This window comes from Balaenoptera musculus, chromosome 21, assembly GCF_009873245.2.
Source record: "Balaenoptera musculus isolate JJ_BM4_2016_0621 chromosome 21, mBalMus1.pri.v3, whole genome shotgun sequence".
Lineage (NCBI taxonomy): Eukaryota > Metazoa > Chordata > Mammalia > Artiodactyla > Balaenopteridae > Balaenoptera > Balaenoptera musculus.
The window spans coordinates 218,703-244,404 of record NC_045805.1 but is presented as its reverse complement, the minus strand read 5'-3'; the positions used below and the strand labels follow the sequence as shown (position 1 = coordinate 244,404).

Below are 25,702 nucleotides of genomic sequence, written 5' to 3'. Positions count from 1 at the left end.
GAGGTGGGCTATGGGAGAGTCCATTTTTAAATCACACAGTGGACGTCAGAGACTTGTGGTCACTGGACCAGAGAATTGTGGCAAACATCTCCACACAGGGCCTGTAGGCACTTTGGAAGCAAGGACAAGATATCCTTTCCTCACTGGAAAAGCTTTCTGAGCAAGTGATCCATGCTGCAGGCCTCCACTTGGCTTTTACGTTTTTCTTCTTCAGCTTTATCTTCACCTACAAAGTCATTCTCCCTCTAGACTGAGCCGTGTCTTGTTCATATCCCAGAACTCACGCTGATGGTGAAGTCGCTAAGATCAGAGAAAAGACAGGTGAAGAGATGGGACCTGGTCCCTATTAATTGCTGTGTGATCTGGAGGGGGTTTGAAGACAGTGACTCCATACCACCCCATCCTTAGCTTATATAACTGACAAGTTTGGAGAGAACTGCACCTAGGTGTACAGACAATGGTAACAGAAATCTGGGTTAATCATCTGTCAACTCTGCTTGTTCTATGCTGGCACCATTCTCTGGATGTCTCTCCCACCAGCTCGAGGTTTACATTCCTCTAGCATAACAAGCCCAGTGCAGGGAGGACACCTTTTTCAATGGTTACATGAGACCTGGGTCTGGCCTGAGCCCGACTCTCATTGGTCTGAATTAGGTCACCGCCCTACAAGAAAATTGAAGTTCTGTCTCCAGAATAAAGGGGTAAGGACGGTGGGTAGGCAGAAAAACAGATTCAACTATCGGAATATAAATAGCTGTCGATAGCGTTTAGTTTTAGTATAACCAGACAGTATACTCCAATAACCACTTCATATGGCTAGTAGAATTCTGTTAGTTTCAGAAGGAATCTTCTAGTCTCTCTCTCCTCCCTTCCCCCCCAAATTCCAGCCTTCTCACTTGAGAGCAAGGAAACCAGTGCTGAGCCTCTGACATGCTTTTGATGCCCTGACATGCTTTCCATGCCCTGACATGCTTTCGATCCCCGAGATTGACGAGGCAGCTCTCGGTTCTCCCAAACACTAATGTACGCATGATCAGTTTCACCTGGCCACCCTACTACAAATCTCATTCAATAGGGGGTGTCTTGACTTTCAGTAGCTCCCCATATGGTGGTCCCACCACAGAAGCATCAAAATGCAACAGCTTGCCAGAGACAACTCTGTTTTTATAGAGACTCAAGATGCTTATTAATGAGATGATTTCTCCAAGATATATTGTCTCTGGCAGTGGTTACCATGTTCCCATTGTCCTTCTCATTCGGGAGATCTATTCAGAGTTCTCTTTGACATCTTGCTTCCCTGTCTGGTCCTCCAGTGGATAGCTCCCCTGTGGGGACCAGAGGCATGGGACGCAAGCCCTCTTCTGCAGATTGGATGGTTGAGGGCCCAAGAATGACTTAAAGCCTCTTCCTAAATTTTGTGCAAGATGGTAGAGTGTCAAAGTATAAATCCTGCCAGGAAAGATGCATCTTACTTGTAAGTAGATAGAGTTATTCTTTGTCCTTCAGAGTTGTTGTTACTTCGTGGGGCTAGATGTCAGGAAGATGTATCTAAAACAGGCTTTTTTTACATCTTCAGAGGTTGTTAATTGTAGAGAAGGAAGCAGATTCAACTGAGCTTATTTAGAAATTGAAAAGAAACCGTAATGAGAGAGAGAAAGGAAGGAAGAAAAATGCAAACAAAAGATTCAAACTGCGTGAGAAAGCAGGAGTGTGCTAGCAATGGAAACGAGGAGGGAAACAATGAATGAAAATTTCATGTACGCATCAGAATGAGTGTGATGAAGGGACAGAGCTGGTCTAAGTTTGGAGATTTTACCGAAAGAAAATCAGGAAATATTTGAAAATAGAGTTTTAAGAAGTCCTAGCAGGAGTATGAGACAATTTGTGTTCTCCAAAAAACATATTGAAAAATAAAAGTTAAATAAAATAGTAACAGAAATAGGAAGAGAAGGGGGAAAATGGTTTAAAAAAAGAAGAAGAAAGAGGGAGGGTGGGAGGGAGGGAAGGGAGGAAATTACAAGAGTTCCTAAGTACTTCTTAAAAAGAATCCAGATATCAGAATATAGAATGGCACTCAGTCTCAGAGCCTTAAAATACATTAACCTGGCGGATGATTTGGGGCGGAGGGGAATTACTATTCATTTGAAAGACTCTATGAGGTCCTACTATAGGGAGAGATTCAGGTTACTCTGAACCCTTTTACTGTCCACAGAAGTTTTAGAGCCCCGGGAATCCCCTTCTAGGAAAGAAAAGTCCAGCTTGCGCTCTCAGAAGCAAAGGACCCCAGTAAGCCTCCTGGTAGTACACAAGGAACGTGGGGTTTGATCACTGTTTTTTGAATGAGTTTTAGAAGGAGAGGAAAATCAGAGCCACACAGGCTGGAACTAAAAGTCTCCCCTGTATTTTACACGCATTACCCTTTGCTGCCACCACAAGCTTTACAGCGTAACAAAGGGCATCGCTCAGAACCTCTTTAGAAAGTGTCCCCTTTCTCCATGTTAAGAACCTCTGCATTCCTGGGGAGGGTTATTACTAGTAACCGTACACAAGTGCTACATTCTCATTGTCAAGAGTAACCACTGTCAACAAGTTAAAGAGTGTGTGTTTCTACGCCTCCTTCAGTGAATTTAGACGCACATTTATGTTTTTAAACGTAAACGGGATAGGTACTGTTCTAAATTTGATTCTGCCAAAGAGGGTAACTTAGAGATTTTTTCATGTCAGTACATATAGGCCTATCTCCTACTTTATAATAGAAACACGGTTGTCCTAATGAATTTTACCACTACTAATTAATAATTGTTTAGTTGTTCCTCTTTTTTTCTTGCTCTTAGTATAAAGACAAATCTGTAGTGAATCTGTGTGTGTGTATCTGCATATAAATCTTTGTGTAAATGTACAAATATTTCTTTGGGACAGATTTTTTAGAAATGAAATTGCTGGGTCACGGGGTATTTTAATTTTTAATTCTGGTAGCTACTGCCAAATTGCCTTGCAAGTAAGTTTCACCATTGTACACTTCATCGGTAGGATAGTGTTTATTTTCCCCATGTTCATAATCTGTACATAATCATTGTACATAAGCAAAATTGTCCAATACAATGAAAAATATGAATTTTGTCTGCTGGGTGGAAATGACTCCATTTTTATTGTTTTAATTTTCATTTCCCCAATTACTAGTTAGGTTGATGATCTTTATGTATGTTCCTTGATTGTTTGCATTTCTTCTTTTGCTAATTGCTTATTTATTTCTCTTGACCATTTTTTTCTATTGAGTTACTTGACTTTTTCTTTTTAATTTTTAGGAGTTCTTTGTGTATTCTTCTTATCAGTTCTTTGTGAGGTGTGTTGCAGATATCTTATCCCAAGTTTTCATTATCTTTTAACTTTGTTTATGGTGTCTTTCATCATGCAGAAATTTTCAAACGATAAACTTTTATAAGGTAAATGTTTATAAGGTTTAACTTTTCCTTCATGAATTCTGGGTTGTGGGACTTTATAAGTACGTACGTAAGTTGTACTTATGTGTAGTATTTCCTATAATTTCTTCTAATACTTTATGTAATTGTATGGATTGCTTAATGTCCAATTCATCAAGAACATGTAAAGATACCTATTAGAGTAAAAAAAGAAACAGGAATTCAAGGATTAGCATAGCGTCTGAGGGCAGGAAAAAGGTGATGAAAGAAAATCAGCACCTGTCTCTGCTGTGCTTTTAAGACATCATTTTGACCTGTTTAGATCTCATAATCTCGAGGAACTGAATTGATTCTTCACTTCATTCAGCAAAATTATTGTATGCGTACTTGGTGCCAAGAAGTATATGTCCTAGATTCTGGTGCTATAACAGTGAACTAGATTAGCTCTCAAGGAACTTCTTGAGACCATTGTCTGAGCTGATTGCTAAAGGAATTGGGGAGGGGGATAAGAGAGCAGGTGAGAAGTCTCCCGGCAGAGGAAATAATAATCACAAAGGTCTTGTAAGCTATGTTAAGGAGTTCTAACTACTCAGAAAGCAGCAGGGACCAATTAAAGGAAGTATTTTAGCTGGAGAAGTGAAATAACCACATTTGATTTCTACCAAGATTACTCAGATTTAAGTGTTAAGAATGAATAGCTAGGACAAGACTGGCGCCTGGGAAACCAAGCCCTTGTTGAGATCTTGTCAAGAAGTGACCATGGTGGTCTAAACGATTGTTTCAGTGAAATGGAAAGAAATAGATTGATTCAGGAGATGTTTGCGGTGGAGAAAAGGAGGATCTGGTCATTGATTAGGTGCAGAGAAAAAGGGAGAAGAGGAATCAAGGTTGACGTTCAGGTTTCTGCTTTGAGAAACTGGGTGAGTGGATGGTGGAATCATTCCTTGAAATAGGAAATGCAGAGGAAGCGAGTGTTCAGAGAAGATCATATTTGTTGTGTTTTAGACGTGTTAAGTTTTCGATGCCCGTGTAATATCCAAGTGGAAATATCTAGGAGACCAGTTGTGGATTTGGAGTTCAGGAGAATGATCAGCCTGGAGTCATTAGCCTTGAAATGTTGTGAACCTAGAGAGAATAAAGCCACCAAGAAAGCTCTGCTGTAGACAGACCAAGAAGATACAGAAAACCAAACATGATCCCAATTCAGTAATAAACAAATGAATGTCATGCATGGTACAGAATGGTGACTTAAAAGAGCAACAAAAGGTATACCCGTACACTTTGAAAATTCTAAAATCCACAGATAAAATACTGCATGAGAATTTCTACCTCTACCTCCAACTTGAAGGTGGTGGGAGGGGCCCTTCCAAATACTGTGGGGAAGGGCAGTGGGCATTAATTAATTATCTTTTGAGTAAAAATGAAAATTCATTCAAAGGAAATTCATGACTTTTTATCCAGTCAGTATGTCAAGGTTTTAAAAAACAAGTTAAAATATCCATAGCTGCTTAAAAGACAGAAGCAGATCAAAGCCAGCAGAGAGGGTAAACTAGGAAAAGATGGAGTCAGACATTTTAATTATCTAGCAAAATAGGCATTAAACTTGCCGGAAAAAAATCAAGAATGATTTAAAGACTATAAGGAAATAGGGCAGCAGAGTAGAAACTTTAAAGCAAGACTAGAGGTTGGCAAACTATTACCCCTGGGCCAAAGCTTGTTTTTGTAAATAAAGTTTTATTGAGACACAGTCACACCCACTCATTTACATATTGTCTCTGGCTGCTTTAGAGCTCTAAAGGCAGAGTTAAGTACTTGTAGCAGGGACTGTATGGTCCACAAAGTCTAAAGTATTTTTTATCTGGCCCTTAATTTACGAAATAAGTCTGCCAGCCACTGTTACAAACCAATGAAAGGGTTAAGAAAGATGAGAACATGTTTTGAAATGATAACAGAGCAATACCATTGAGGATTAAGTGGAAGGAAGCATACTCTAGATTGTCTACATCACAGTACCACTTACATTGCAAAGCCTAACCGGGAGAAAGAGGGACGCTTAACTGAGCATTGGAGTTGTTATTCAGTGGGTTTTGAACAGTTCTGATTTTCTTTAGATTTTTTTACGATTAATTCTATTAGCTATGGCTTCCACACCATTCTCAATTTAAGCTGATCTAATATTCCTGAGACTAAAATGGAACGTTGATGATTTTGAGAAGCTCTTCCACAAAGTCACTTTTACTACGGTATACGTTTGGGCAAGTGGGTTATCAGCTTAGTTGTACTAGATAGCCCTAGCCACGTGAGTATAGACAAGGAATGAAAAATGTTTTCTCGAGTTATAGGAAGCCAGATTCATAACCATCCGTCACTTGCTTGGGCAAGTTAGTGATAAACTCTGCAGAAAGATAACAGACCTTGTGTCCCTGCATCTCGGCTGCTGAAAATGAGATTCTTTCTCTGATTGATGTTAGCAGAGAGGCTTGTAAAAATGCATTCCCAGCTGATTAGTTCAGAAGGTGTCAATCTCATGCAGTTTTATGACCCGCAGACTACATGCCAGATGCACGTTTGCTTTTTATGAACTAACAAAGATGGATGACGAGATTTGAGCATTCCTCTTTGGCCAACTGTAGCATATATGGTGCCTAAAGGAAGACACTGTGGGGATATTATGGGGGACAAAATGGGGGAGGGGGGATTTAACCCTTAATTTACCAGACTAATGGAGATAAAATATAATGTTTGGAAGTACTTTCACTATTAAGTAGTTTCTACTTATGCTAAAAAACGAACGTAAGGGAAAAACCTGTAAGAATATAAAGTATTTGTGTGGAATTACTTTCCCGAGCGTATGCACACCCCATTCTAAATCCACGGAGTCAGAGCTCTTAGATAGATCATAAAACAGATTAAAGATTCCTCATGAAGTCTCAACATATGATCATGAATTGTTACTGAAAGGGTTTTTTTAATTGTTTTTTTGAAGCTAAAAATGATTTAGGGGCAATAGGTCAACCATCTACGATTTTAAAAATCTGAGTCTTCATAACTATGCTTCTATTTCTTTGAGACAGATGGAGAAAAATGCAATATATTGCATTATTATAACATATCCTCTCGAAAAATAAGCCTCTATCATAGTTTCATCTTTCTTCCACTAGAAATATTGAGGAATATTTAGACATTTTTCATCTTTGTGGCCTTTTGGCTAAGAAAGCAATATTTTGATAAATTTCTATGAAATTTCAAAGCTGTTTCATTTGACCTTTTTAAACATGATTTTAAATTTTTGTCAAAGAATAAATATACAGTTTCAAGTAATTAACAACCCATTTTTAGAAATATAACAGACATCTACATGAAAATGTAGCTATAATGAAGAAACTATGTAATAAGATCTGCTTATCAGAAATTGACTCATACATTTTCATGTCAAATTATGGTGTCAAAAAGTTAAAATTGTAATGTAAAAAGAGTCCAACACCATACATTTAATTCCAATATTTACGTATTAAGCCTTTTTTTTCAACTATAAGGGAAATAGTGAGATTTTTAGTTAATGTCTCTGGATAAACTACATCTCTTTCAGTTTCAAGTGACAGAAAGGCCATCCCAAACAGGCTTAAGGAAGAAGGCAATGCTTTGGCTTCTAGAAATGAAAAGCCCAGGAGGTCAGGTTCAGCTTATTGCAAAAGCCCCAAAGATGTCACTATGACCTGTTGTCTTAGGTCTCCAGCTCTTGACTTTGCCTCTTCTGGGATGGCTCCGTTCCCAGACGGCTTCTGCTGTAGTGGCAGCAAGAGGGGTGCAGCAACCCCGGCCTCACAGCCTTACAGCTCCAAGCCTGGGGGGATGGGAGCTGATGGGGCAGGATTGCTTTTTAGATAGTTCCTGAAATTCAATCTGGTTTGACAAGTTAGGTCACATGTACATTTCTGAACCAAGCACAAAGGGAAATGTGCACATAGACTGAGAGTTGGGGAGAACTGGTTACCCAAATGAAAGTTCAGAGCTGTTGCACAAAGAAGGGGAAATGAGTGTTAGGAGAAACCACAAGTGTTGACAACATTCTTCAGGAGGGAGCCAGGCCCCTCATCTCCTGTTTCTTACCTTATCTGTGTTGTTGACCTAATTCTAGACTGGGCAATATAATTCAATTTAGTCTGTTTTCTTTTGTCTCAGTTTGCTGTCAGATAATGAATGGGCAAGCTTACGTTCTATTAATAAGAGTAGCCTAAATCAAAAAGAAAAAAATGACTAGTGTGGTTTTTTAAAAAATAAAAGTTATTTCAAAACACTTGTGTAAATAAAATATATAGGTCAACTAGATATTTTCAGCTGAGTTTGCCATAATAGGGTCACACCAAGACCTAAAACTTAGGTGTGAAGATTTTATAATGATTTTTTGTCTGTTCTCCCAAAGGTAATTAAAGTCTTCAGAAACTAATGTTTTTATTAATCTATACTGAGAAATGAAATTGCCAAGCAGATCAAAATTCACGTATCAACTGGTCACTGAAAAATGACCTTAAAGGATAATGTCATCAACCATCATAACCTGACTCTTATCTGCTAATGGGATGGTTCAAATGTTTCAAACAAAATTCTTACACAGACCATTGAATGTAGTTTCCTTCTGATATTCCTGGAGAATGCTCTGGAAGATTCTATCTATTACTCTTGTATGTCACCAACAGTGTAGGTCAATTTTTAGTGATAGGTTTCTTATCATTTCCAATATTATGGCTTATTTACATTAGCCACATTTTTATTAACATCTGTATTTTAAAGGACGTGTATTAAGAGCTCAAGTTCCTGTTTAAAATATGAGAAATGCCTTAATTTTATACGGAACACACTTTACCATCCTTGGGAAAATGATTTCCTTGAAAGGTGGTTGGCTATTCTCATTCATTATATGTTACTCTGTATATGTATTTCACGGACTTTCATGTTCTGACCTTTTCCCAAATTTTAGACGGGGGAACAGCCGGTTAGTGGAGCAGTCTGAACACACACAGTATTTATCAATTAAGTCCACCGTTGTGATCACAGGTCACCATACAAATATAATAATAATGCAAAAGTGGAGTATCGTGAGAAATACAAAAATGTAATAGAGACACGAAGTGAGCAAATGCTGCTGGGAAAATGGTGCCGACAGACTTGCTCCACACAGGGTCGCCACAGACCTCCGATTTGTAAAAAACTGAATATCTGAAGAGCAATAAAACGAGGTCTGCATGTGATAGATTGTTCTAAAACAGTCATTTTTAAATTTTTTACTCAGAATCAATATTATATGATTTTTTTTCAGCCATCTCCAATCCAAACATTTACTGTCTATGAAAGCAACTGCAGGGTATTGTATTTCATTTGGTTTCAAAATGTATGCCTCCTAGAAATTACTATCAGATAGGGGGAGCGAATCATTTGATGTGAAAAAAGCCAGTCAACAAACAAAACGTACTCTACATCACGGCAGAAAAAGAGGAATTCTCTTACTGGTTTACATTTCTATCCACAGATGGACTCATTGACTGCCTGGATCCTGACTGCTGTTTACAGAGCTCCTGCCAAAATCAGCCCTACTGTCGCGGATTGCCTGATCCCCAGGATATCATTAGCCAAAGCTTACAGTCACCATCTCAGCAAGCTGCCAAACCCTTCTATGACCGAATCAGTTTTCTCATAGGATCTGATAGCACCCATGTCATACCCGGAGACAGTCCTTTCAATAAGAGGTTAATGCAGCTTTTCCTTACATAGACTTGTAGTGATATTATCATCAGTGAGAAGCCCTTTATATGAAATGCTGATGACCGTGAATTTGAGGAAAGTGCTTTCTTTAAAAGGCAGTTTCTCCTCCTTCGGCACATCCTTCACCAAACTTCGCATTTCAAGCATTTTTGACATAGTTCCCATAGTTTGTCAATTTCAGTACCTGAAACATAACAGGACATCCCATTAAGGAGTCAATAAATCTTCATTTAACTAGTTGATTTTTGTTAGCACAGTTGGAAATGTTTCAAAAGAAGCAATGAAAAGACCCCAAAAGGCAAAACAGAAGTGCACTTTTTTTTAAGCTGAGCTCACTAAATAAGATAAATTATGAAATAATGTAACGGAACCGCTAACGGCATGGCAGTAAGATTGCATAAGCTGTTGGACTGGTGCTTTGCAGAGCAGTAATGACCGGAAAATAAACCAGTAAGTGAAAGCAGGTGTCTTGTGTCTCACTGAGCAAAAGAAGATGATTTACACCAGAACTCCTGGTTCTGCAGCAGTTTAATAACATTAATGCAGTTAGACCCAGTAGTTGATTAAAAGTTGTTTCACAAATGTTCCTTATTGCCCCCTTAAATCTTGTACTTTTTGGTCCCTGTAGATTTCCCAATTGCCTTGGAATTAATTGGAAAGTATACTCTCCTTCATGCAAGCACCAGGTATATGACATGAAAAAAGCACAGCTTATAATTTTAAAAATTCATCTGTAAATTATTGGTCTTGATAACTCTCCAAAATCCAGATTGCAATGAATTAAAACCCAGGGTAAACACCATACATTTCGAGAATGTGGATTACAATGAATTAGAAGGAACATTGTCTTGGGAGTATTTCAAGTCTGGTTTCTGTGAATACAAGTGCATGCAATAGTGTTAGTTTATCCTTAGGTTGAATTATCTCTACATCATGATAATGTTGGCCTGAAAAGACAAATGTTCATTCTAGTTCTTCTACTTTTCCCACAGCCTTGCATCCGTCATCAGAGGCCAAGTACTAACTGCTGATGGAACGCCACTTATTGGAGTGAATGTCTCATTTTTCCATTACCCAGAATATGGACATACTATTACCCGCCAGGATGGAATGTAAGTTAATCCCAACACCCTGTCTCTGTTTGAAGTATTTTAAGTATAAAAACTAGGTATGCTTGTATCACCCAGCATGTTTTATTGTCCCTTCTAATATGGAAAAGCAACAACTTTTAGACTCCAGAAATCTGTGACAGTACATGGTGGCAGAAATTTAAAGTTATATACTCATATAGGTCTTTAAAAGTTGATTTCATTTCTTAAGGCATAATAATAGTGTTGTGGTTTTATAGGAGAATGTTCTTCATCTTAGAAGATTCATGTTGAAATACTTGAAAGTGAGATTTTGTAATATCTACAACTTAAGCTCAGATGGTTCTGGAAAAGGTGTAGATAGGTAGATAGATAAAGCAAATTTGGAAAAATGTTAATAAATTAGTAAATATAAGTTAAGGGCATATGATGGTCATTGTATAATTCTTTTAATATTCCTGTAGATTTGAAACTATTTCATATAAACGTTGGGAGAAGAAGTTTTTCTTTATAAAGCATATTGATCTGAGAAGGTGAGTGTCTGGAGTTATATGAGATCCAGATAATTCACTAAGCATGTCTTGTTTTTTCTTAGGTTTGACTTGGTGGCGAATGGCGGGGCTTCTCTAACTTTGGTATTTGAACGGTCCCCGTTCCTCACTCAGTATCATACTGTGTGGATTCCATGGAATGTCTTTTATGTGATGGACACCCTAGTCATGAAGAAAGAGGAGAATGACATTCCCAGCTGTGATCTAAGTGGCTTCGTGAGGCCAAATCCTATCATTGTGTCGTCACCTTTATCCACCTTTTTTAGATCGTCTCCTGAAGACAGTCCCATTATTCCCGAGACACAGGTAGAATATTCTAGCAGGCGTTGCTTTTAAATAAACCATTTTCAGATCATGGGGTTTCCAAAGAATGTTTTTACAGGATTACAGAATTCCAGTGCTATCCTAAATAATTCTATAGAATGACATATAGAATGTGGTGTGTTTATGTACAAGAATAGGTATTTCTATAGTAGGATATCTAGTTATTCCTTAAAGATCTACTAAAAATACTTCTTCCTCAAGCTATATCTGTATCTGTGTATTAATTGTAGCCAAATGGGAAAACAGCTTAAGCTCAACAGCTGATAATGTCTTTGCTCATGTATTCATTCATTGGAAAAAGGTTTTAGTGCCTGTACCTGACCTCCTAACTGGCATTGTACCACGTGCTACTGTACATGGTCATTACTCTCAATATTTTGCTGCTTAATGATTATTGTAAGCCATTCTACATGTGATAAAGATTTGAATGAAGAACTATGGAAGTTCAAAAGAGAGGTCAGTTCCTAAGGAAGCCAAGGAAAGCATCACTGAAGAGACTGGTCTTCAAAGGGGGGGAAAGGATATTCCAGATAGAAGAAAATGTGTGAGCAACAGCATGGTGGTAACAACAAAGGCTGTTGTATAAAAACTGGTGAGCAATTTAAAGGTGCAGGACACTCAAGGGGAAAGACTGGGGCCAGATTATGAATGGCCCAGAAATACCATACAATGGATACCTTGAACCAGGGGGCCAATGTAGATTTTTCAGCATTTCTCTAATGCTAACTCAAGTGACAAAATGCATAAAATAACAGAAGGAGACAGATCAGTGAACAGAATAGTATTCACTGTACTTCCATACAGATCCAGCACCCCGAGGCAGAGGGCCCACCAATCATAATGGTTGTGGAAATGAAGAAGAGGGAATGGATTAGACAGATTTGGAAGGTAGAACTGGGAGGACGTAGTTTCCGTGTGTTTAACCAAGTCAAGGGTGGAGCTTACAGATCATGCAGCTGGCAAAAATCGGCTTAATGGTTGGTTTTTCCACTCAGGCTGGATTTACTTTTCCCACTAATGCAAAAAATATGATCAAATTAAATTACCTAGGAGAAACACGTTTTAATGAACTAAATTGCAGGTATTTGTTCCAGGGAAATAGGCTAATGATGACAAAGACAGTCATCAGTTATTAAAATTAGGAATAACACACGATATTTTGAAATACAGAAGTAACTCCTAGAAGACCACAGAAATATATATTCATGGAAGACTGCCTTACCTATGGAAAACCTATCAAATTTATGTGAAATTATTTTGGAAATAAATTAAGAGGAAGTAAATTATATGCCTGAGGTTTCAATCACTTATATTTTCAGGGCCATTCAAGAGTCACAAAATCTATTTTTCAAACTAACCCACTGGTATTTCACCCCAATGATATAGAACAGTAAGTTCTGTTCAGACGATTCACACTGTACTCTACAGTCCTACAAAAGTACTGTCAATCTTAAATGTAAGGGTTTCCCTGAGTCTAATAGACCTCTAGAAAGTTTCTGTATCTTCATAAACTATTTTGCCTAAGACAGTCTGTGTCTGAATTCAGTCAGCATGGTTGGTAAGGAAAATGCCAGCTGTAATAAATTGGTGTGTCTATTACAGCACAGCAATGCCTTCTTCATCTGCTAGATTGCATCACATCCCTCTTCATGCCAACACTGACTCACAGACCGAATGGAAGTTTATTTAGCTCCTTCTTTTGTGCTGCTTCCAACTGCGTGATTGTTTATATTGAAAGTGACAGCTATACCCTCAGTAGCATGGGTTCTACTTAAGCTATTAAAATTTGTATGACAGGGCTTCCCTGGTGATGCAGTGGTTGGGAGTCTACCTGCCAATGCAGGGGACACGGGTTCGAGCCCTGGTCTGGGAAGATCCCACATGCCACGGAGCAACTGGGTCCGTGAGCCACAACTACTGAGCCTGCGCTCTAGAGCCCATGATCCACAACTACTGAGCCTGCGTGCCACAACTACTGAAGCCCGCGCGCCTAGAGCCCGTGCTCCACAACAAGAGAAGCCACTGCAATGAGAAGCCCACCCACCACAACGAAGAGCAGCCCCCGCTCACCGCAACTAGAGAAAGCCCGCTCACAGCAACGAAGACCCAACGCAGCCAAAAATAAATAAATAAAATAAATTAATTAAAAAAAAAATTGTATGACAGATATACATCATTCCTAACCGTTTCATGTGAGAGGAACTGGAAGGGGGAGAAACACTACTGAACACCAAATCACTATTCTAAGGTTTTTCTAAGCGAAAAAGTAGTCCTTTAAGTCTGAATAATGAATATTCATGGAGCAGTATGAGGCAGCCTTTGAGAATGCTATTTAATTCTTAGTAGAGAAAGTGGTGAGTTCCTGGGGTAGGTTCTTATTTATTTATTTATTTATATTTTTGGCTGTGCTGGGTCTTCGTTTCTGTGCGAGGGCTTTCTCCAGTTGCGGCGAGTGGGGGCCACTCCTCATCGCGGTGCGCGGGCCTCTCACTATCGCGGCCTCTCTTGTTGCGGAGCACAGGCTCCAGACGCGCAGGCTCAGTAATTGTGGCTCACGGGCCCAGTTGCTCCGTGGCATGTGGGATCTTCCCAGACCAGGGCTCGAACCCGTATCCCCTGCATTGGCAGGCAGATTCTCAACCACTGTGCCACCAGGGAAGCCCTGGGGTAGGTTCTTAAACACAGATAGTCTTGCACTTTACAGTAGATGTCGTAAGCCTAGGAAGAGCTATTATTATTAACCAAACTAATAGGAGCGTCACTAGTAAGTAGAATCTGAATTGTTTGGATAGATTTTATATACAATGTAACATAAATTTTTCAAAATATTTAAATAATGTTTTGGCATAATATATTTTGCATATGTCAGGATAAATTTGTTGGCATTCGTTGACCGTCACAGTGATGCGTACATTGTGGGGTTAAGAATATGATTTTTTAAATTTGTAAAGGAGGTGATTCTTATGCAGGTAATTATATTAACTTTTTACACTCATTTCAATTCAAAAAGTATATATGAAATGTCTTTTGCGTGCATTCAACAACACATTAGTTGTTCTCTGGGGGAAAATTTACGCAACTTGAAAACATTAGTTCGTGTACCATCATATCAAAAATCAGTGGTGAGTCGAAGCTCAGTGTTTAACTAATTATGAGTATGTGCTATTACCTTCCAACATGAATATGGAATTTGCTACAATTTAACCCAAATGAACTGGTCTGTTTTGCTATCATTCCTACCTTTAGGCGTAGGTTTAATCCCTAAATGAGCCAGCTGGTGTGGGCCAGATCTTTGGCCTGGACCACATCCCTGTGCTGAGCTAACCATCTTACAAATGTCTGCTCTAATTCTTCAGGGCCGTAGGCGTGAAAGATGGGTTAGTGAGAATCCACAGTGACTATAAACTAACGAGTCACTGCATGTCAGCCTGATGGAGCAGTCACAGTATTTCCTGTATGAGGAGTAGCACCTGAGCTGTGATTAACTCAGAATAAATGACAAGAAGCTTTTAGGAGAAGAAAAATTGGGCTGGCAGAGGAGTTATTTTTAATGATTGAATAAGATAACATCTCAAATGCGTATTTATGAATAGTGACTCTTTAGGGTCTTATTTTAGTTGCTCCGCTCCGTTCTTTTAAATGCATTTTACCTAATAGTCGTACATGATCACCGTTTGAAGCTTCTGCTTTCTTCAACCCTAGGTACTCCATGAAGAAACCACAATTCCAGGAACAGATTTGAAACTTTCCTACCTGAGTTCCAGAGCTGCCGGATATAAGTCAGTACTTAAAATCACCATGACCCAGTCTGTTATCCCGTTTAATTTAATGAAGGTTCATCTGATGGTAGCTGTAGTAGGAAGACTCTTTCAAAAGTGGTTTCCTGCCTCACCGAACTTGGCCTATACTTTTATATGGGATAAAACAGATGCTTATAATCAAAAGGTCTATGGTCTATCTGAAGCTGTTGGTAAGTCCCATGTAAATATATACTCTAAACCGAAAACATTGTCTTGAAGTCAGAACTAACATAAAATGCATTGTAACACGTGAAAATCCATGGATAAGTAGAGAGGAAGGCAGTAAGGTTGCCTAGGAAAGTTATAAGCTGGTTGGTTTAGATCTACCATGGGGAAAAGGAATGTATTCCATATGATGAAAAGGAGAAAGTATCCATTTTTCTGGCTGAAATTATATCTTAGAAGAATGTTCTGAATGAGATTTCAGGCTGCCATATCCTTTTTTTCGTGTTTTTTTCCTTATTGTGTCCCTTCCTTTTTTCATTTCTTTCTTTCCTTTATAATTTTATTTCGTTAGCTTTCCTTATCCTTTTTTAAAATATTTTCAGTATCTAACAGCTAGTGTAGTTTCAACTCATAATGATATTTTAACATGACATCAGACAACATTTGTGTCCAAAAATTATTTCAGCTCTTCTGACTGGAAGAAATAGTCAATTCAGCGGAATGATATTCTTAAAACATCAAACTAGTTTCACTGCATGACTGGACAATGCAATCACAGTTTGACCTGTTGAGGTACGCATAGCGTAGCTCCAAGCTCAGGCTCAGAAATCTGTTGAGGTACGCATAGCGTAGCTCCAAGCTCAGGCTCAGAACGTCAAAAACTAAAGGAAAACGTGTGTTTTGTTCTATTAGCTGTTACCTGAAAATATAGTAGACGTTTTATTCTGAAATTAATATATAATTTGGACTGGAATTAGTTCAAATCAGTCAGATAATTGCCACTTCTCCCTTCACTTTGTTCTAAATTTTAAAACCCATGTTTCATTGTGAACTCTGAAGTTTTCCATTTGTAATTTGTTCATATTAATTTACTGCTAGTTTTATTGTTCATTCCTGATAACATATGAATATGGTGTCATAACCTGGCTATCTTTTTTGCTATATTGAACCTTACTTATTATAAATATTTTCCATAACTTAATACTCTTGGAAACTAAACATCCCTAATTATTCAGATAGCAAACGTTATTTTTAGTTGTCATCATCTGATCAGCATTTGGGGCTGATTTATCGGATCTAATGATTTACCCAGTTGCCTGATCTGAACTTCATTTTGTGCTGTGAACCCCTTGTGAAAAAGTGGTGTGGGAAAAAACACTAGTTTTCTATTAAGTCAGTACAAAAATAATATTTGGAGATCATTTTTTAGAAAAACACCTTTTATATGATCAAATCTTCTCATATACAAATAGACTCTGCTCACAAATAAGTGGAAATACAGTCTCAGAGCACATCAGTGAAAAAAGCGGTTTTATCAAACTAATAAAAGCAATTGCATTTCTGCCTGTGGTTGGGAAGAGGAACTGTCGTTTGTTTTGATTCTAGTGTCGGTTGGATATGAATATGAGTCGTGTTTGGACCTAACTTTGTGGGAGAAAAGGACTGCCGTATTGCAAGGCTACGAATTAGATGCTTCCAACATGGGCGGTTGGACATTAAATAAACATCATGTGTTGGACGTTCAGAATGGTAAGATCTTGTCCACAGGTAATATTACTCACCTTCAAATTGATTAAATTGCAGCAACATTTTATCCCATGCATGCTGTAGGGTCAGGATTAGTAGGGGGAAAAAAGTGTATTTTCAAAGACTATAAAAGCCTGAAGTGGGGACTACATAATACACTTCACAATGTTCACAAGCTCATCACCAACATAGTTTTCCCAGGAAGTCAGTGAGCTGATCCAAAGTGCTTTGGGGAGGTTTACGAAAAATGAAGGGAGGGGGATTTTTTTTAAGTAAAGAAAAAATAAAATACCAAGTGACTTTACCAAAATGTTTCTAATAGATCTTAATCCTTAAATAATTAGTCTGTTCTCAGTATCTAGATTATTTTTCAGTTCTTCTTAGATTGTATTTGAGGGAAAAAACTTCTCCCACTCAAATTGGGTTACATGTACTGTCATTTGACTTTGCAACTAATCTAGAAAAAAAAGCAAGGATCAAGAGTATTATGTGTTGTAGACCTTGTAAGTAAATATGCTCTGAAAAAACATGTCAGATCTCAGAAACCAAAAGAGAGAAATTACTTGCAAAATGTGACCAGCTTCATCTCACAAAGAATATTATTTACATTAAACAAATGCTGTTGTCTTTGCTGTGTTTCTAACATTTTACCCACATGCTGGCTACATCTCAGATAATGTATAGGTGCTTTGCTAGAAAGACAGAATCCTAAGGTAACTTGCTCTCACCCCCTATCCTGAACCATACCATGCTAGTAACGAATAGCCAGAGAAGATTTCACAGTCTTGTCAAAATAATCTAGCTTTTGTCTTAGCAGAGGTTTCTGAGGTTCAGAATGTTGAATTGAGCATGCAATACAACTAAATATTTAACTATGATTAATGGCCACTTTTTCAGACTAATGTTGCTTTGATATTGATTCTTTTTGTAAAAAAAAAAAAAAAAAAAAAAAAAAAAAAACTGTGTTGGAGTTGGAGAGGATACATTTTAAACTTTCCAAACGTGCTAACTCTACAACAGTTTCCGAGCCAGTGCTTGAAAATGCTGGTGCCTCACCTCCAGAAGAGAATCGTGCTGAGCGAATCAGTAGTAAGAAAAAGACAAAACAGAAAAACCCTTCACACCTTTTCTAGTTCATAGCGGTGCTAAGCTCTCCTTCCTTTCCGGCTGTGTCCTGGACATCAGGTTTAGTTCACTTTGCACCTCAGAAGGCTGGGAGCAGAGCCGATAACTGGTGCCACGTACGGCACATGCTTTGGAAAAGTGGGGCGTCCCAACCCAAGAGGTTGCTTCATAGGCTCTCTGGCCATCAGCAGTGTCTGAAGCCTGTTACGCCAGTCGCACGAGGTTTAACCACGGTCTCTCAACATGCAAAGCCGTGTGCCTGCCATGCTAGTAGCGGCTCTCAATTAAATTCTCTACAATTATATTTCACATGGTTTGACATACTGCTGTATTCCTCCAGAAATTCTTTACCAACAAAACGGGAGGAAAAACCTCTCCACATGCATTTTAGTTATTATGAGAACATAGGGTAAAGTTCAGTTAGCCGCAGGATTTCACCCAAGAGATTATGAACCAGTAAGAAGACTACAAGCAAAGAACTTCAGGAAAGACCATACCTCTGATACTCAATGCTCAGTGTCATATTCAGGAGGATTAAGAAACGCATAGATATTCTGTGTGTGGATATATATAATAAAAATACATACAGTCTACCAGAGAATAATGTATAGTTAATTTTTATTAAGATATCAGGTCAGATGTAAAAACTGGGCCACGCCAAATTCCGTCCTCCAAAAAAATGGTTATAAATTATAAAATAGATATTATTTTAAAATGCAAGCTAACCTAATTCACAGAGTGAACTGACTGTGATTTCAGATTTTATCCAAGAGCAGTTTGACAAGTAGTGGCTTTTCAAAGTGACGTGTGTCTAATTGAGTAAACAAAGTGATTTGCAGTCATGACCAGGTGGATGAGCTATGGAAATATATTAAGGGAGAAGAGAAGACAAAAATGTAGACAGTGACAGGTGTTTGTGCAGGCACCCCGGAACATGGAAATAAATATTCTAATGTTCATCTTTCTATTCTGTCATAATAGAGGAGAATCATGAAAGACCGATCGCTCTAAGAAATGAAGGAATAAGTCAGATGCAGTAGAGCCGTAGACCGACTTTGTGGGACTGTCCTGATGAAAACTGCAGAACTGGCTCTTCTAGGAAATTATAGTCCCGTAATTGTCAAATAACGTAATCACAGAAAGAAAGCTCTTAGGGCTCGTTAATGTATTCTTTGAATATTCAAGGCAAAATGCCTTTCATCTGTTGTTATGATCCAGCCTTATTTAGATGATTTTCCCTAAATTTGAATAAACCTGTTTTATCAGTCCTGATTTCTTTATGTAAATTGGCTGTGATTATTACATCACCCAAATAGCAAAGCATTAAAAAAGTAATCCCAGAATTCACCTAAAATGTGCTGAGCTATAAGAGGAACATAATTATTCTGCTTTCTTCTTCACTTTAAAATTATTCCAGAGTGGGAGGAAAAAACACTTTCTCAAGTTTCCTGTTTGTACTTTCATGGGATTGATTCTTTTAACAGTATATCTGTTACAAAGTATAAACAACAGGTGTTTACAGAGAATAACACATTGAGAAGAATATTGAATGTGTATGGCACAATAACAGCCGACCATCCAGTTACATCAGAGCAAAATGGAACCAGTGATCTATGTATAAAAATGGTAAATGAATAAAATTAGAATCTCCACTCAAATCCAGTTTCTAACTATGAAAATATTTATTTGGAATTTTCTCTCAGATTTTCATTGCAGACCAAAATGGAGCAGACTGGCATTCGGTCTTCTTAAATTTATTGGCACTTTCATGTCTAAAAGCAGAATTCACTTTTTTTTTTTTAATTTTTATTTATTTATTTATTTTTGGCTGCATTGGGTCTTTGTTGCTGTGCGCGGGCTTTCTCTAGTTGCGGCGAGCGGGGGCTACTTTTCGTTGCAGTGCGCGGGCTTCTCATTGTGGTGGCTTCTCTTGTGGCGGATCACGGGCTCTAGGCGCACGGGCTTCAGTAGTTGTGGTGCATGGGCTCAGTAGTTGTGGCGCACGGGCTCAGTAGTTGTGGCGCACGGGCTTAGTTGCTCCACGGCATGTGGGATTTTCTCGGACCAGGTATCTAACCTGTGTCCCCTGCATTGGCAGGTGGATTCTTAACCACTGCGCCACCAGGGAGGTCCCAGAATTCACTTTAAATAATAAACTGCCCTTCCCAATTTTGTAATGTCTGAAATTTTGAATAGTTGCATGTACATGCATTCTCATATCAGGCTGAAGTATAAGCAAGAAGAATACTCTTTAACAGTATAGTAGTATGTTGGAGGTTTGATATGTATTTCCTACCTTTGTTTCCCATAAAGTGTATTTAACTTTTTAAAAGTAAGTGATACACTCATAAAGAAGAAATTCATATTTACGGTGCCCATTTTTATTAGTTGGATTAATATAGAATGTTTTCGACATCATTTAACAATTAGGCAAACCTGCAATTCCCTAAAGAACATTGTGTAGAGATGGTTTTCAAACTCGGTTGCACATTAAGAGCATCTGGAGAGTTTTAAAAAATCTCAGTGCCAAGGCTGCACCCAGATCAATTAAATCAGTATCCCTCAGGGTGAGATCCCAGCATCGGTAGTTTTCACAGCTCCCCTGCCAGTTCCAATGTGTAGCCAAGTTTGAGAAGCACTGATGTTGAGAATTGGGGTTTTTAAGTTTTCTTGTTAGTCCTTTGTTTCTTCCACCAGACAGTCTTTAAACCCATAACAGACGGCATTTTTTGATGTATCCTATGTATCTTGCCATATAGCATCTTACACGAGGTAACGGGATGGAGTTCTTTCCAAAAGAACTTTAGATGGCGGTGTTTCCAGTCCAAATCGAAAAGGCAGCGAATTGTGGTTTCTAGAGTGAACATGTTTGCTTTTCATCTCTGCTCCTTTCATCTGAAGAAAAACGCGTTTTCCCTCTTCCAGGTATACTGTACAAGGGAAACGGGGAAAATCAGTTCATCTCCCAACAGCCCCCTGTTGTCAGCAGCATCATGGGCAACGGCCGGAGGCGCAGCATTTCGTGCCCGAGCTGCAATGGTCCAGCCGACGGGAATAAGCTCTTGGCCCCGGTGGCGTTAGCCTGCGGGATCGACGGCAGTCTGTACGTGGGGGACTTCAACTACGTGCGGCGGATGCGCCCTTCCGGGAACGTGACGAGCGTCTTGGAACTGAGGTATGTCTCTCCCTAGCTCGGGGTTTGATCAAAGCTGAACGTGCCTTTGTTTAAAAACTGTTGACTCTAATGTACTGATTCATTTACTTAAACATACCTTTCCAGTGTTTACAATTCTCCTTAGAAAGCAGTTAAATTCTTGGTTAAAGGTAAGAAAAGCCCAACACGTATGTATTGTGCCATAAATGCATAAAAGAGTATGAAGTCACCCAGTGTATAAAATGTCTCACTGATTCCAGTGAATTCTCTATACTCCAATAAGCTAGAACTATGATTTTTAAATCCCTTTAGTTATCTTTAGAATAACCTTATGATATAGGTTGTCACTCTTTTGTTTCACATGGGTTGAAATTAAGGCGTAAAATATTTTGGGACATAATAGTAAACCAACTAAACCTCTAACTTTCAACTAGAATATCGGATATTCAAGTTGGGTTAACCCATCAACCGTAATGCCAATAGTTAAAGTAACAAAAATTGCTGTTTTTGCATTGTTCGTTTAAGTGTGATTATCAAAATCATCCTATTCTGTAAATTATTTGATACGCCTTGACCTACAAAATTCATTTCCAGTGTTATTTCTGCTTAAGTTAGCAATTTTCCATAAAATAATTAAAATCTCAGTATTCAACTCATGATATAGAAACCTTTTCTAACTGTGCTTTTTTCTCCGCCTTTTTTTGTCTGCTTCCACCAAGAAATAAAGATTTTAGACATAGGTAAGCATCTTGCTTGAAAGTTATTGTATATTTTTGAATGTCCTTTTTACTTTTCAATGTGACTATCTGACATTGTTTTCTAAGAACATTTCATCATGAGAGAGGAAACTCAGTATCACAGAACATCTAAGGAATGAAAACTACTCAAATGAACTACTATTATACAACATATTGCAACTCCTATTGTGCAATATAACTTATATTTTCAAGTTGGCTAACAAAGTAAATTCTGTCACAAAAAAATTAGTATAATGAACATCTCTGTTTAACAACAACAAAAAAATCTGTAAATTTCAGTTACTGACTCTGAGCCGTATAGAACAGAACATTTGAAGCACGGCTGGGAGAGTTTACGGAGAGTTGAGTTTGACCAATAGCCAGGGCAGATCCTGCTTTATTGGGCCCAAAGCTTATTCAATTTGGGGGATTCTGTTTAAGAAAAAGAATCTAACAATAGTTTACTTTGGCAAATTTTTCAAAACATAAGATCGCCTGAATACGCTGCCAGGGCCCTCATTGGTCTTGGAAGGAACCCATACAAGTGAAGGGGCCCTAAAGGTTAAGCTTTATTGACTTCCCGGTAAATTCATTGCTGCTGTAGTTTAAACTGTGTGTTTAAAACCCATTTATGTTTTCCTAAGTTGAGAGAATTACTAGATTTGAGTTTTAAGAAGTAGTGTCTCCACTGACATTATTATGGAAGAAAAGACTTTCCTTGAGGCTAAGAATGAATATAATCGAAGCAAATATATAGGCTCAAAAGTTTTCCAGATTCTGTTTGCTCTGTACACTTAGCTGAGAAAGTACAGGGCAAGCTTGTATAAGATATGGACACTTTTGACTGAAAAACTTTCCTCAGGACAGCAAAAAAAAAAGGGGGGGAAAAATATGTTTGCAAGTAAAGCTAGCCAAAAAAAGCAAGACATATTGGGTACGCTAAATCTAGTTTGGCCATTAAAATAACTAATAAAATGATATTAGATAGAAAAATTAGTGATAATTTATGTGAAGTCCTTGAGATGAATAAATCCACATGACTCAGTTAAACTGTTGTGTAGAGATTGACAACTAGGAAATAAAAAAAGTTCTGCTGAAAGATGTGTAGCTGTCACATATCGGTATGACCAGGCCTGGTCCTAAGACCTTTTCCTAAGCTCCCCTATTGATCTTCTGCTACCAGCTAATAGCCCAGCCGCATGCAAAAACTAACGCGGAATTTCTCCAGACTTCTGAGCCTGCAAAGCTCTGCTTTTAGAAACCACAGCAGAATATCAAACTTTTTCTGGCCTTGCCTTCTCAGTAACTGTGGAGAAAAGAAGACAACCTAGTGTGTGCACCAACTAAATGCAGAAACACTGGAGGCAATACAGAAAGCCCATCAAAGCAGCCGCCTTTTAACAAGCTGGCCTGTTCCATGCCAGGCCCGGTGCCAGGTACACGGTGCTGCAGACCCACATGCCGGCCCTTCCAGGTTACACAGGAACTGACAGAGGCTCAAGGAGGTTACGTATCTTCCCCACGATACGTAACTAAGAAATGGGGAGCAGAGATTTGAATGCCTCTAAAAAGTGTGTTCTTTGCACTATACCACACAGCCAGTTTTCATCTGTCCAAACGGCCAGGTTTCTATGGGCTAATGCCCTGGGTGTGCAAAAAGCTAGATTTATTTCACAATCATTTGACAAATTACCTAGAACTATCATCTCTCTGGAAAACTAATCTATGAGGTTAGAGCTACCTTTTTTATCAACAGTACTTTATAAAACGAACTCATTATGGACTAACTCATGCTGTTTGGCAGTGATACCCATTGTAACCCCTCTCTCATGGTTCTCCTCTGTGCATTATCTCCCCTGTACAGTATCCTGGCTACATGTGGGTGCTTGCGTTTCCTTTATGCACCATGCATGTAAGATACACTGGTTTGTGTCTTAACTTGATATTCGTCTTTATTAAGTCAGCGTTAACTGGTCACTTACCCCGTGCTAGGCTCTTGGACAAATTGTAGTGTGAGACAAAGTCCATGCTCTCAGAACTTCTCGGACAAATTGTAGTGTGAGACAAAGTCCATGCTCTCAGAACTCCCAGTCTAGTAGGGGAAGCAAGATGTGCGTGTAATGGACTAAATCACATCATCAGTGTCATTCCTTGACACTTAATCACATCCGTGGCCTGTACCGCGAGAGTAACTCTGTGCAGGAAGAGATCGCTGGGAGATGGGAGCGGGGGTGGGAGGTTTCCTGGAAGGTTGATGTTCGACACAGCTCTGAGATGAAGTCTGCGTACACAGAACAACCGGGAGAAAGGAGGGCAGTCATGAAGACAGTGAAACAGGGAAGAGCCCAGCCTGAGTCCACGCTGGATCTGTTTCTTTTACTTTAACCCTTGCTTCCCGCTGCTTTTGTTCACTAAAAGGATCCTGTCTGTGCAGAATGGCCTGCCTATGGGAACCCCGCCCCTCTGCCTGAATGTTAAGCCAAAGTGCCTTTGTTCAGGGAAGCATCCGGACCCTGTCCACCTGTGAATGGCTGCAAGAAAGAAGACATTAACACATGCCCTCCCCAAGGCTGGCCGTTCCAGGGGATATTTCCAAAACTCGTGGCCTTTTTACTTTACTTCCTTATCTCCTCCCCCGCTCTGTGCCATAAAAGAAACTGGCATCCAAAGCCCGAGAAGATGGTTATTTTGAGACTGTAGTCTGCCATCTTCTCGGTCTGCCGGCTTTCCAAATAAGTGGTGTCCCTGCCTCAACACCTCGTCTCCGATTTATGACCCTGTCATGCGGCAAGCAGAGCGAGCTCGGTAACGAAAGAATGTAGAGTAAGTCAAGTTACTCGCTCAGAAGAGGTGAGCGGGACATGATCTAAGAGGAACCCGATCCACTTCAAAGTTATAATTTTGATAATACCAGAATCACCATGTTGGTAATAATGAGAGACACAGGTAGAAAGGCAGGTTAGGGTCAGAGCGCTCAGGGCCTTGATTGTGCTAAGGACTTACTCTCCTGTCCTACAGCGTAACAGAGACAGTAGGGAACCGTGGTCTGATCTTGAACAAGATAGCAGCACCTCAAAGTGGCCTTTTAGGAAGGTGAATCTGGTATCAGTGTCCAGGATGACCTGAAGATCAGTTAGAAAGCTGTGACGTGAAACCGCGAGATGCTGGGTACCTAAAATGGTCTGGCAAGTCATGAAGGTAATCAGCCAATAACATAAAGGAAGGCAGAGAATGGACGCACTGTGTGTGGGTGATGAAAAGGAGGAAGATGCAGAAAATAACCAAGGCTTTTGAGTTCAAGTCATCAAACAGAGGACAAAATCACTGACAAAAATAGGGATTCCCTTCACTTAGTAACTGATTTATCAAAATTGACCCAAACAAAACGACGATACTTCAGCTCCTCGGCGCTTCTTCATTTGGCTTAAAAAATTAAAATTCTTTTCAGGTGCTTCTTCCTATTTACCTACCTGTGTCGTCTTCCTTTTACCAGATGATGGGATCCACCTGGCTTTCTCCTCATCCCCACTTTCCTGGCATAAACGTCGTGAAAGGCTTAGGAGTAGGCGATAGGAAGAAAAAGGAAAATATGTCTAAATCTGTAAAAATGAATGGAGAAGTCAGTTGTCAATGGTTAAGTGGAAAAATGCTTGCTTCGCTCCTCTTCGTATGTTTCATGCCCGATCAGCAGTCTTGTTAATTGGACTAACGGGGGAAAAGAATGAATAAAAATATTGAATAGTAAAATAAATATAAAAACAATCGTCTTAATATTTTAAAATTCAAAGTATTCTGTCATACCAAATTTATTAAGTACTTGTCAGGATATTGTATCAAAGTCTCTAGCTATACTTTAATGAATAGTTATAAATACTACCCAACATATTAAATGTTTTACATAAATGGGAGCTTCTGAAATGCTTAGAAAATAAGTTTCTTTTATATATGCTAAACATTTCCCCTTAGGATGTTTATAGTGTTAGTTTGCTAACAAACCCTTTTTGTAGGTAGTAAAATTTAGCTCACTCCTGTTCCAATGCTTTAAAATTCCA

The 25,702-nt window shown here is 38.9% G+C and overlaps 1 protein-coding gene across 1 annotated transcript in view; it reads left to right on the top strand.

Moving 5' to 3' along the window:
* Positions 1 to 25,702, top strand: part of TENM3 (teneurin transmembrane protein 3) — a 316,061-nt gene that overhangs the window by 244,170 nt on the left and 46,189 nt on the right. Inside the window, exons 18-24 of the mRNA XM_036839025.1 lie at positions 8,947 to 9,163; positions 10,172 to 10,291; positions 10,863 to 11,124; positions 14,845 to 15,112; positions 16,494 to 16,637; positions 20,685 to 20,934; positions 21,633 to 21,653. Of these exons, the coding sequence (XP_036694920.1) occupies positions 8,947 to 9,163; positions 10,172 to 10,291; positions 10,863 to 11,124; positions 14,845 to 15,112; positions 16,494 to 16,637; positions 20,685 to 20,934; positions 21,633 to 21,653 (1,282 nt within the window). The remainder of the gene's footprint in view (positions 1 to 8,946; positions 9,164 to 10,171; positions 10,292 to 10,862; positions 11,125 to 14,844; positions 15,113 to 16,493; positions 16,638 to 20,684; positions 20,935 to 21,632; positions 21,654 to 25,702) is intronic.